The 13,411-nt window shown below is 36.6% G+C and overlaps 1 protein-coding gene across 1 annotated transcript in view; it reads left to right on the plus strand.

The window, feature by feature from the left end:
- The window catches only part of LOC148877671 (uncharacterized), a 104,264-nt gene that overhangs the window by 26,367 nt on the left and 64,486 nt on the right, over positions 1-13,411 (plus strand). Inside the window, exons 10-12 of the mRNA XM_088942288.1 lie at positions 2,935-3,141; positions 3,409-3,516; positions 4,622-4,717. Coding sequence (XP_088798414.1) covers positions 2,935-3,141; positions 3,409-3,516; positions 4,622-4,717 — 411 coding nt within the window. The remainder of the gene's footprint in view (positions 1-2,934; positions 3,142-3,408; positions 3,517-4,621; positions 4,718-13,411) is intronic.

Here is a 13,411-nt window from a genome sequence, read left to right on the forward strand (position 1 = left end):
GAAGTATCCATCAACTAACCTCACTTTATCTTTGCAAGAGAGAAGACATTATATGTTTGGAACAAGGTTGACTTATGAATCATATGGTTGGATGCACCAGAATCAATAATCCATGGGGATTCCGAGTTATCAGTAGACACATGGAAAGTAAAGGCTGAATTACCTAAAGAGAAAGCAAATGAAGTAGAAGGTGTGGGTCTAGAATCAACATTGCGGAGGGCCCTACCGTATTGAAATGGTCACAGAAGGAATTGATAATATCTTCCTTAGGGTCAAAACAAGGGGGCAATCCTGAGAATAACTCTAATGCTCATGAGATGCTAAGTTTTCCAAGGTGAACTTCTTCTGATATGGCTTCTTGCTCAGTTCCTGTGTCCACTTTGGTTTCCCATTCATTTCCCAACAGGCCTCATGGGTATGCCTAGATTTTTGATAGTGAGTACACAATTTGTCTTTATCATCTATCTTTTTCTGATTTCCTCCCTTTCTTGTTGCCCTAGTGTTGCCCCTTACAGCCAGAGCAATAGTCTCCCCCTCAGGAGGATTCATAGCAGACTTCCTACTCTCTTCAGACTGGACAAGTGCATATACCTCTTGGACAGACAGAAGATCTTTGCTGCCCAAAATATGAACACGAATAGGTTCATACATGGGATTCAAACCTAGAAGGAAAGCAAACACCCTTTGATGTGAGACTAGTTGTTTATAGGCCTTGGCATCTTTTTCACTTTCCCATTCAATACTTTGATAGTAGTCTAATTCTTTCCAAATTGAAGTGAGGGCAGAATAATAGGCTGATAAGCTTCTTTCACCTTTCTTACATGTTGAAGATTCTGCTTGTAGCTGATAAATTCTAGCATAGTGCCTTTGCTTTGAGTATGTTGCCTTCGCTTATTCCTATGTTTCTTTTGCTTTATCAGCCCACATAAAATTCTGCTTGACAGATGGTAACATAAATGTCAAGAGTCAGGACATAATCATGCAGTTCTCATGGTCCCACTTATCATATTCAGCAGTACCAGCTCTAGGTTCCTTTATTTTCCCGTTAATATATCCTGCCTTGCCCCTGGCTGTGATGTACAGCCACATCTCCTTAGACCATGCCATGTAATTCCTACCATCCAAAGGGGTAATTAATAGCCATTGGGAAATTCATGGAGTCATGACCACTGCTAATTCCACCCTGATTTGTGGTGGTTCCTGAGGTTGCAGAATCTTTAGTATTCATGAGTGACCCTTCTAAGAAAACAACAGTCCTCCACTTCAGTCCACACACACAAAAGGACTACACAGCCCTCACTCTTGGGGTTCTGACAGAACACTATTACAGCACTGTTGTAACACACTTTCACAAGTCAAATAGACCTCCAAGGTTAATATTAAGCCACAAACATTAGTATTCTGCTGATATACCAGCCACCTGAACACTCTCACAGGTGTAACAGACTCTCCAAGGCTAATATAAGCCACAAACATCAGTACACTGCTGCTGTACCAGTCAGCCAAACCAGGTCACTCATGACCTACAAATAATTTCACAAGTAGACAGGTTTCTGGATCATCCGACCCACAAAAAAGGGGATTAAACTTCCCTTATATCATTCGGTCAAGGGCAAACCTTAATCTGTTCTTGGTATCAGCACCAAGAACCAGAAAAAAAGGGTTTAAAAAATTGTTCCTGTTCAGTCCCAGAGGATCCTGGTTTTCCAGTCCAAGACAAAAGAAAACAAGAGAAAAAAAGGAATAGATGACCTCTTTAGAAAGATTCAACCAATCATCAACAAATTTCTGAAATCACTTCAGTTGAGTTTCAGCCCAGAACAGATGAGAGATGCAGCCGAACAGTTCTCAGGTCCAGACTAGTTGAGACACCTATGGATCCCAATGTGAAGATGATTGATAGTCAGGGGGAGATATTAAGTGACCTGACCCTTAAAGGTACAGGAGGCTAGTTGGCAAGTTGATTTACCTCACTATTACCTTTCTTGATATCTCCTTCAATGAAGGTGTGCTCAGCTAGGCAACTTCCTTTGTAACAGATTTTTGTTTGGAGGGTGCACCTGTCTCTGTCATAGTGGCACCTTTTTTTGAGTTTTGTTCTTCTTTACTTTTGATCCTTGCCTATGTGTCTTCCTTGTGCATACAAACTTGATAGATGGGTTGGGCCTTGGGCAAAGTTTGATATTCTCTGGCTGAGTGTGAGTATCAGAGTATGCTGTGGGTTCTGGGTCTGTGGCTGTGGCTGCTTAGTGGGGCAGGTTCTATTAGGATGGATCTAGCTGTCAGAGTTTGTAAGTGTTATTGATAGAGTGTGAGAGCTTGGCTACACATTGTATCACAGTAGAGTTGTGAATTGGATAGTGTAGGATTATGAGACGAAAGAATTGTGCTTTTCTGATGTAGGAAATGTCAAAGGAATTGTGAAATCATGCAAAATTAGGGAATAACTCAGGGAAGCTAATAATAATAAGAAGAAGAATAGCTAGGTAGAGAAAATAATGGGAAAGCAAAGGAAGGTTTTTGGGGTTTGAAAGAATTGCAGCATATTTTTAGGGCTACAAACATATTATCTCATGAACTCTTCTCAAGTTTAAAATATATATGGCATATATTCCAAATTAACAAAATTCATTGTTAAAATAATCCAGGTGCCCAAATTCAATATTTTGAAGATCCATACGATCAAGAAACTGTTTATTTTATTTGAACAATTAGTTTGTTAAAATCCATAAGGATTTCCAAAAAATAGCATATATCCAAAACTAACAAAATAAATTTATCATATGGGTTTTCAAAAAGAGCATATATCTCTCTCATGTTGGCCTAGTGTTGGGTCAAAGAGTGTATGGAGTTATTTCCTACCAGTTTTTTTCTTGTTGAAGGTTTTCAATTCCATTTATTTGCTAAAATCTGTTTATGTATTGTCTCATCTAGGTGGCTCTACAGCTTAATGATACTCTTCCATCACTTGCGATAGCTGAGGTTATGAGGGTTCTTGTTGACGAAGAATGTTTGAGTTGGGAAAAAGCATGGGGCATTGTATGCAAACTTTTTTCTTTTACAACTCACACAGCACAACCTGAAGGGCTAGAGAAAATCCCAGTTGACCTAATAGGCAGTCTTCTTCCACGACATTTACAAGTGCGTTTTAGATGATTTCTATAACTTCATTGATTTCCTGTGCATGTCTATTTTTGGCAATAATGTTTCAACGATAAGCAGACAATTGGTAGGCAATTGAAACTAATAAATTTACTCCTTTCCTTGTACCTTTATAAAATGTTGTTCTTGCCATAAGCATGTTAAAAGACATTGATCTTCCCAAATATTCTGTTCTTAGTTTCATCTGTTTATCTCACTATCTAATACTTATTTTTTCAGTGACATTTTACAATGTCTATTTTTCAGGTCATATATGACATAAACTTTATGTTCATGGAAGAGTTGAAAAGGTTGATAGGTCTTGATTACAGTCGACTCTCTCGGATGTCAATTGTTGAGGAAGGTGCTGTTAAGGTATTTGAATTTTGAAAAATTCTCTCTGCTCTTTGATATTGTACTATAATGCTTTATGATACATAACTAGATTTAACAGGGATAACAAAAATAACAGGTTCCATCTCTCTTGGGGTTCTAGCTTTTATAGGGGCTTTTGGGAGTTCAAGATCTGGGATGCAACATCTTTTATTAAATTCCAAATTTTAGGTAAATTTATCATGGGGATCAGAACTGGTGTGTGGTTCTTAGAACCCTCCTTCCCCTCTTTCAGTTAAATTGTCTTTTGAGGTTCTTTGTTAAACAAATCAAAGTCATGGGTCCTTCTTCCCACTAAGTTCATGCCAAACTCTTTGTATCCTTTTCTCAAAAAATAAAGGCCTGTGGTTAATAGTTTAATACTGATTAAATGATTCAAAGCTGGCATAAAGAAATGCAGGGTTCTAACAATCAAATAAGAAAGGCAGGATTCTCTTTACATGTAATAACGTTGGACTTTCGATGATGCTTTGGGAATTATTTAGGAGATTATGTATCATATGATTCTCTTTAAAGTTTAAACCTGTAAGAAATGGGAAAATGTTCATTATATTTGCAATGTTCCACTGGTATTTTGAAACAGGGAAACCTTTAAACTGGCATGGAGTAATATAGGGAGAAAATCATAGATACGAAGGCAAACTTGCATTTTTCTAATCTGCCTAGATTTCATCTTTGCCCTTCGAACTTGGGAAATATTGATTGAATATTACAATATTTGGATAGTTTGTACTATGCTGCTTACCTTCTTATCCTTTTCAGAGAAACTTTCCTGTGTATATGATCATGTGCAAATAGCGAACTTCTGGTTGTTATCAACCACATATAAACATGTGCAAATTGTCCTTGTATCCATTCTTGACAGTATTTTATTCAATTATCTTTTATGCTCGTTTACAGGTTAGCAAGCATACTTGAATGATGAATTTGCTTACACAAACTAGTCTCTAAAACTTGTTCAAGCATTTTGATGTTATGTTATTAAGGTTTTGGCTTTTTTTTTCTTTTTTCTTCTATGCTTTGTTTGAAATTAATTACATAAATGTTTGAAAATAGTCTGATATATATTTTTTATTTACTTTTGCAGCATATCCGAATGGCAAACTTATCAATTGTCTGTTGCCATACTGTAAATGGTGTATCACGGGTTCACTTGGAAATATTGAAAACGAGAGTATTCAAGGTTTTCCTTCTATTCTCATGCAATTAACTATTAATGTTCAACATTGTTTTCTTTTTCTCTTTTGTCATGCATCCATGTTGAATGGAAATTTCCATTTTTTTCTTTACTGAGTTGTGTTTATATCATATCTTTATTCATGAGCTCTATTTATTCTTTATCTGGGAGTTTAGGAACTAAGATCTTATTCACACTCCTTGAATGTTTTTTCCCTAGATGTTTCTTCAAATGTTGGAATTTCAGTACATTGATTGAATAAATAAGCAACTTACTTTAGTGAGACAGAAAATTCTGATACATATTGCAATTATTTATAACCTAAATTGTCATCATTGATACACTTTTGTTACTGATAAAAAAATGATGATATCTAAAATAACACGAATGTCCCTGTTTCGTTGTAAACAATTCAAACTTCTCCTTGGATAAGTTTATCCTCTTGTCATTTTTGAAAACTCTAATAACTGAACATTTTCCATATTTAAGCAAATCTGTGGGTAGGACAAGAATGGGTTATTATTTTGTTCTTCCTGTCTAGAAACTACATTGCGGAATCTCTTTTTTTATTTCCTCCTTTTTTTTCCTTTTCATATAGACCGGTGGAATCCATTGGTGAATCACAGGAGGCTAACATTTATCTTGTTCACCAATGCATCGATTATATTCAAGGATCCTACTTGAACCATAATCAAACCAGATCTGTACCAAAAGATAAATGGGAGGAATATACCTGATCCGGAGAAGCAGTATCTCCCAAAGTTGGTGTTCACGCCCAAAGAATGCTCCAAGATCCGTTCCTGCTGAAGATGACACAGCTGTGGATGGAACAGAACCAGCAGGGTGCGTCCTACACACTGGATCCTTCACAAGAATCCTCTGGAAACACTAAACACTGAATCCTTTTAGTCTTTGTTGCAAGACTAATGTCAAGAACAGATTTCTTGACTTTCTTTTCTGCAAAGATCTAATCTTGCAAAACACAGATGGCGGCGGCAGGAGGAGAACTCTAAAGACGAAGAGGCTGAACTGCCTTTCTCTTTTTCTGGAGTATGAATGAGATCCTATCTCAATTCGCAGGAGATATCCCATATCTCTTCAAGGTGGTTCGAAAACTGATATTTTTCTTTCTTGGTTAGGGTTTCTCCTCCTTTCTTCTTGATTAAGAATCCTCCTAATTAGGAGTTATCCCAATCCAAATCAGTATTTGGATAGGGGATAATCTTAATCCTATCTGCAGATAAAGTTAGTTTACTCCTGATCTTATCAGGAGGTTACCAGATTCAAATCTAATTTGAATTTGGTCTCCAAGAGTGGATAAGGCTAAAGGCCCAATCCTTTTACTAACATTAATCTCAGATTCGCCCCAAGGATGGGTGATCATATCAGTCCACCTCGAAATGGGCTTCTGGCCCATTAAGTGTTCAGTGTCTAATTACTTTCCAATCTGCTGCCCAGTTGGGCTTCTTTGTATGGCGTGGGACCCAAGCATTGATCTACACACTAGCCACATGGGTTCGGCCCAGCCTTTAATACAAGGCCCAGCCGAATTCACTGAAAAACTCAATGAACCCCTTGAGTCCATCATATGGACCCTATGGGCCCAACACTTACATTAAGTGGTCCCTGGGCCAAGCCATCTTATAAAAACCCAGGGACTGTGGGCAGGTGCAAGATTAGCCCATCAGGTATTATCCTCAATGGTCTTACACTTAACCTCTCAGCCCTTAATGATCAAGCACTGCCCGACAAGAGAGGACCTCTCCCTCGGCTGCAAGGAACAGTGCCGCACTCTCCTCTCACATGGATCCCGGGAATTAAAACCATTTGCAAACAATTTGAAACCGTACAAATATATATAAATATATTAATTTTGCAAAACAAAATTCCAACGATTGAAATCAACTGCTGGCAGTTTGGTTTTCATCAAAGAGAGTGCATTCCCGATCATTACCCTTTGTCCGACAAAGTGGCTGATTCTGTCACTATGATCACCCACTCAGATGAATTCTCAAACTGCCCCAACATACCCAGGTTTTGATCCCCGCTAAGGATCTCACCGATTGGCATATCAAAGGCAGCCTGATCCAACACCTAGTGAAGTGTCATAATCGAGTCTAGGGGTCAGGTGTAACTTTCCAGTTTTGCCCATCTATCTCCAAGGTCCAGGGCAATACTAGAAATCTGGTCCGGTTCAAGGATTCAAGTAATCCCACACTGCATGTGCCTCGGGTCTTACCCTGGTGGCTGAGACAGGCCATCCCAACACTTGGTGGCACACCAGTATCAGCCTTGGCAGGATAAATCTCCCCAGACTTATCCAACGGCTGTGAACATTTAAAACTAACACGAGTCTCTATAAATGTCCAGTTTTAGGGTTTTACACAGAATTAAACCAAACAACATGAATCAAACATGCACTTTATTTATTTCCACTAAATAACAAAAGTACATCAAATCAGATTGAAGCTAAGGGCATACAAAAACTCTATGATTATCTTGATCAATTAGATCGAACTCCTCCTTAAAATTGTACAATTAAGCTCCAAATCATCTTGCAAGACAATTTCATCATAATTAGTGCAATACCATGCTAATTCCAAAAACATTATTACCAAAATCATCAAGTTAGAGGTATGAAAATATGTACAAATATAGGCTTATCAAATACCCCCAGACTTAGCTTTTGATCGTCCTCGATCAAAATATGAATAAAATCATGCATAAGCTTATGAATTGATCATGCTTTGCTTATCTTGATTTTCCAAAGTATATGCCTCAAAGATTGTATGAGGTATATAACTTAGAAAGCATTCAAAATACCATCCAAGAATTATCATGAATATTATGCTAACAAAATCTCATCATGAAAATTGAAATGTGTGTGTGTGTGTGTTTTGCCAATTTTCGAGTGTCCTGCATGCTTCTTAGCTCAAATTATGCAAACCAATGAATCTTTGAAATTTTTGGATATTCCATAGGCTTGCTCTTTATAGTCCTTCTCCACTAATGTAGACAATCATAAAACTTTAGATCAATAGGTCTTTATTAAGCTTGTAGTGTGAGGCCTAGGTAGGGGCTAACAAGGAAAGGATAAGGAATTACAAAGCAAGAGAGCATAGAAGGGTATGCACATATAAATGTACTCTCCAGATATCCCCATATTATTTATTTTTCACATGTATTACAACACCCAAACTTATTTCTTTTGATCTTCTTGGGTAGTGAATAAACTTTTCAGCACATAATTTTAGGCTCATGATATATTTTTGAAGCCTCTTTTCTTTCTTTCTCAACACTTTTTTTTTTTTTCATCTTCCTTCATCTCCCCTTCTTTCATTCAACATCATTGTGCAAAATTAAACTCTCTTGAAGGGTAAGTCATGGTTTTTTGGGATTGACAGGTCAAGTACAATGAGTGTTAATGAAAAGAATTCGAATGGTGGCTAATCATATGCTTTGCATATGCCATTCTTTTGAAAAGGCTCAAAAGGGTAACTAAGGATTGAAATAGATCAAGGTTGGCTTGAAAATGCTCAAATGATCCAAAAATGGCCTAAATCATCTCCAAAGTAATACGTTGTCTAGGATTTCGCCTCAAAGGCTAATCAAACAAGTTCTAGAATATCACATAATGATCATATTGTTCCATATAGCTCACATAATCATTCACCAAGTTATACACAATTCGCAAGATCATGACATAATGTGCTCAAGATTTTCAACTTTCATGATACAATAGAGTTAACACGAGAATCAATTAATCCTCATGTTTAGCATTTATCTTCCATTTCTAAGTCATATTCGATTTCAATCAAGAATTTATTATAGGTTTTTAGTTATCAAGAAAAATTGAGCAATCACAAACTTAAGCTAAAGCATATTTCGAAAAAAAAAAACTTTGGTGCAATCATACCATGCTCTTGGGTTCACAAAAATTAAAAAAAAAATTGCAATCTTCTCTCCCCCCCAAACTTAAATTTAACATTGTCTTCAATATTAAGTAAATTAAAGAGCGAAAAGAATGAAAAGAAACTTCCTTTCGAGTGGTCTTGGTTTTAGCTATACATGCTGAAATTTCCTATCCATAGACTCCAAAATTGCAACCTACCTTTCATCAATCAAAAGAGAAGAAAAAAACAACAATAACAAGAGAAAGCAAAACTTAAAACAAAACTTAAAAGGAAATAAAGAAACATGAAACAACTAGAAATCCTGAAATGCATAAATGAAAAATATAGTTCTAAGTTATAAACGTTAGCTTGACTTTGTTTACATTTTCATGGATCCTTCAAGTGAATGGTGAACTCGAAGAAAGGATTATGTCCACCATCAATGTAAGGCTTCAATCTTTGCCCACTGATTTTGAAAGTCCCCTTAGTTTCATTAAAGACTTCAATTGCACTATGAGGAGAAGTTTTAGTTACAATGTACGAACCACTCCATCTTGACTTTAGTTTGCTAGGAAAATGCTTCAATGTAGAATTATAAATAAGAACATTGTCTCCAACTGTGAATTCTTTCTTTTTAATGTGTGCATCATGCCATGCCTTGGTTCTTTCTTTATAAATTCTAGAATTCTCATAAGCTTGATGTCACCATTCTTCAAGTTCATTCAATTGTATCTTTCTTTGTTCACCTACAACTTGCAAATCAAAGTTAAACAGTTTCATTGCCCAATATGCTTTATGCTCTAATTCAATAGGGAGGTGACAAGCCTTACCAAATACCAACCTATAAGGAGACATTCCAATTGGTGTTTTGAAAGTTGTCCTATAGGCCCAAAGTGCATCATCCAATTTCATTGACCAATCCTTCCTAGATAAGCCCACAGTCTTTTCCAAAATACCTTTCAATTCTCTATTTGGAATTTCTACTTGTCCATTAGTTTGGGGATGATAGGGGGTAGCAATCTTATGGGTAACGCCATATTTAATTAATAAATTATCAAACTGTTTATTGCAAAAGTGTTTACCTCCATTACTAATGATAGCCCTCGGTGTACCAAATCTAGTAAAAATATTTATTTTCAAGAATTTGATTATAACCTTAGCATCATTAATGGGACATGCAATTGCTTCCTCCCATTTACTCACATAATCAACAACAACAAGTATATACTAATTATTGAAGGATTTTGGTAAAGGACCCATGAAATCAATGCCCCAAACATAAAAAATATCACAAATAAGAATATTGTTTAGGGCCATCTCATTTTTCCTTGATATATTACCTGTCCGTTGGCATCGGTCACAAGAACTTACATAGGCATAAGCATCTTTGAATATTGTAGGCCAATAAAATCCACTTTGTAAAACTAAGTATACTCCGCACTTCTTCCTTTGTTATGCATCTTCTCACCATACCATCTACACAAATCTTTTATAGATACGGTTCTTCCCAAAGATAGTGCCTTACATCAGATAAAATTTTTTTCTTTTGATGAAAATAAATGTTAGGGGGCAACTCGTCACCTACAAGAAAATTAGCAAAATCAGCATACCACAGTTCATCATTATCATGCACAAAACATAATTTCTCATAAGGAAATTCATCATGCAAAGGGTGTTCATCCATGCTTTCCACATACTCCCCGTCCAATCTAGACAAGTGATCAGCTACCATATTTTTTATGCCTTGTTTTTGATTTGTAGGTCAAATTCTTGCAATAATAAAATCCATCTTATCAACCTAGGTTTTGCATCTTTTTTATTTTTAGCAAGTAAATACTTCAATGCAGAATGATCAGTATAGACAATCACTTTAGACAAGATCAAATAAGGTCTAAATTTTTCAATAGCAAATAGTTCATTTTCAGTTGTTGTATAATTTCTTTGTGCCTCATTCATGGTTCTACTTGTATAATAAATGGTATGAAATTTCCTGTCTATTATTTGTCCTAAAACTGCACCCAAAGTATCATCACTTGCATCACTCATGATCTCAAAAGGCAAATTTCCGAATGGGGGCCGAAACTATGGGAGTTTGGATCAATTTTTCTTTTAAACAATTAAATGCATGCAAACAAGCACTATCAATCACAAACAGTGCGTTCTTCACTAAAAGATTAGTTAGAGGCCTAGCAATTTTAGAAAAGTCCTTAATGAACCTTCTATAAAAACCTACATGTCCCAAAAAACCTTTAACTTCTTTTAACGATTTTGGAAGAGGAAGTTTTTCAATTAATTCAATTTTAGCTCTATCCACTTCAATGCCTTAAGAAGATACTTTGTGGCCTAAAACAATTCCTTCCTTAACCATAAAATGACATTTTTCCAATTAAGAACAATGTTAGATTCCTCACATCTTTTAAGCACCAAAGACAAACTATGCAAGCATGCATCGAATGAAGATCCAAAAACAGAGAACTCATCCATAAATATTTTCATAAAATCATCAATGAAATCCGAAAATAGAGACATCATGCATCTTTGAAAAGTAGCAGAGGCATTGCACAAACCAAAAAGCATTCTCCTAAATGCAAATGTTCCATAAGGGCATGTAAAGGTAGTTTTCTCTTGATCTTCTGGATCAACAGGAATTTGGTGATAATCGGAATAACCATCAAGAAAACAATAAAATTCCTGACTATCAAGTTTTTCAATCGTTTGATCAATAAAGGGAAGGGGGAAATGATCTTTTCTTGTAGCATCATTCGATTTCTTATAGTCGATACATACCCTCCAACTTGTTACTGCCCTTGTAGGGATTAATTCATTATTATTTTTTATTACAATGGTCCCACCCTTTTTTGGCACAACTTGCACATGACTTACCCTAGAAGAATCAGAGATAGGAAAAATGATACATGAATCAAGCCATTTTATCACCTCTTTCTTTACTACCTTTTTCATATTAGGACTTAACCTCCTTTGGGGCTGCACCATAGGCTTGAATCATTTTTCCATCATGATTTTGTGTATGCAAATTGATGGACTTATTGCTTGAATGTCGCCAATGCTCCATCAAATCGCCCTTTTGTGTTCCCTAAGCACCCTTATCAACTTTTCTCCTTCAAGACCTGCCAAGTAAGAAGAAATAATCACAGGTAAGTAGATGAATTCCCCAAATAAACATATTTTAAATGTGAAGGGAGAGGTTTAAGTTCAAGAGTAACAGGCTTCTCGATTGATGGCTTGGCTTTTGAAGAAGATGAAGAAATATCTAAAGGGAAAAATTTTTCTCTTTTTGTCACGAATCCTCTTTGCTTTTCTCCCAAATAGCCTACGGCCTCCTTATGTCTCTCATCTAAAATTTGTTCCTTCACAATAAAAGAGTTAGCAATGCAATTTTCTATAGGATCATCTAACCTAAATGCATGAAATTTTCTTTCTACCAAATCATCAATGCAATCTATCATTAAGACTTCTTTTTCATCATTGGAATGTTTCATAGCCTTAAAACATTAAAAATAGCTTCCTCATCATTAATCCTAAGGCTAAGTTTTCCTTGTTGGACATCAATTAAAGCTCTTCCTATGGCAAGAAAAGGTCTCCCTAATCCTCCTCCCTACTAATTGAAGGCATGTGACCACCACCTCCTTCCTACCAATCCTCCAACCTCTTATTAAATTGTTAGCATCAGCCCTCGAAATCATGGCACTCAACACATCAACTACTAGAGTAAAGAGGAATTGGGATAATGGATCTCCTTGCCTAATACCCCTCTTTGCAGGAAAGAAACCCCTAGCTACACCATTCACCAATATTGAGAAATGACATGAAGAAATGCATCCCTTTTCCACAAAAAGATGACATGAAACAAGATTACTTTCTGTCCTAAGCAAGACAGAGTGTGTTATGAGTAATAGGAAAATAATTATGTTTACAATAGAGGAGGGGGGAACTTTCTGCTGCTAGGCTTGTGATGAAGAAGTTGCTGCCTAAGAGATCCATGGAGTTCGTGCAGGTAGGTCAGTGAAGGAGATCCTTGAAGATAGAACCAAAAAATCTCATGTTCGAAGAGATGATAATCAAGGGGAAGGTAAGCCTGAAGGTAAGGGAAGCGAAAAAGGGTACAATATTGCTGGAAGGATTAGAAGTGATCGAGTGGCTAAGAGAGTTCATAACTGGAGCCTGTTCAAAAGGTAAGCAGATAAACTGGCAGGGTTTTAGTACATTAGAAGGAGAAGATATGTTGTTGAAAGTAAGAGGAATAGAAAAGGTTTCTTCATAGCTTTGGCTGAGTTTTTTGGTAAGAGACGAAGGCAACTGGTGTATCTACCAGCAGGAAAACATAACCAAGGTTGGGGGGAAGTTGACTGGTTGCTCAAAGAGTTCTTAGTCCAAAGAGTAGTAAATGATAAAAAAACCTCCATAAGGGAGGAGAAGGCATATCTCAGCAACAACAGGGTAGAACAAGGGCCAGTGGTCATGGAAAAAACAAAAGGCCAATGCAGAATGGTGGGAGGTCTAGAGAGAGAGGAGTGGGATAGTAAGTTTGTGATACAAGCCAAGGAAAAGGTTAATGATTGGAGGAGGGTAGCTGATTTACTGGCAACCAGGTTGAAGCTGAAGAGTGCCTTCATAGTAACCCCCTTCGATAGCTGTAAAGCCATCCTAGATCCAATAGAGAATGGTTTGGAAATTTCAGCTATCAATGTTTAGGTTGATTTCGGATCATTCACAGTCTTTAAATCGAATCCAACATCCAACTCCAAGGATTTTTTTGTCGAAGATGGTGTGGTGGTGCATGTAATAG

The sequence above is a fragment of the Nelumbo lutea genome, chromosome 1 (genome assembly GCF_056320005.1).
Source record: "Nelumbo lutea isolate HS-2025 chromosome 1, American lotus-T2T, whole genome shotgun sequence".
In the NCBI taxonomy this organism is placed as follows: Eukaryota; Viridiplantae; Streptophyta; class Magnoliopsida; order Proteales; family Nelumbonaceae; genus Nelumbo; species Nelumbo lutea.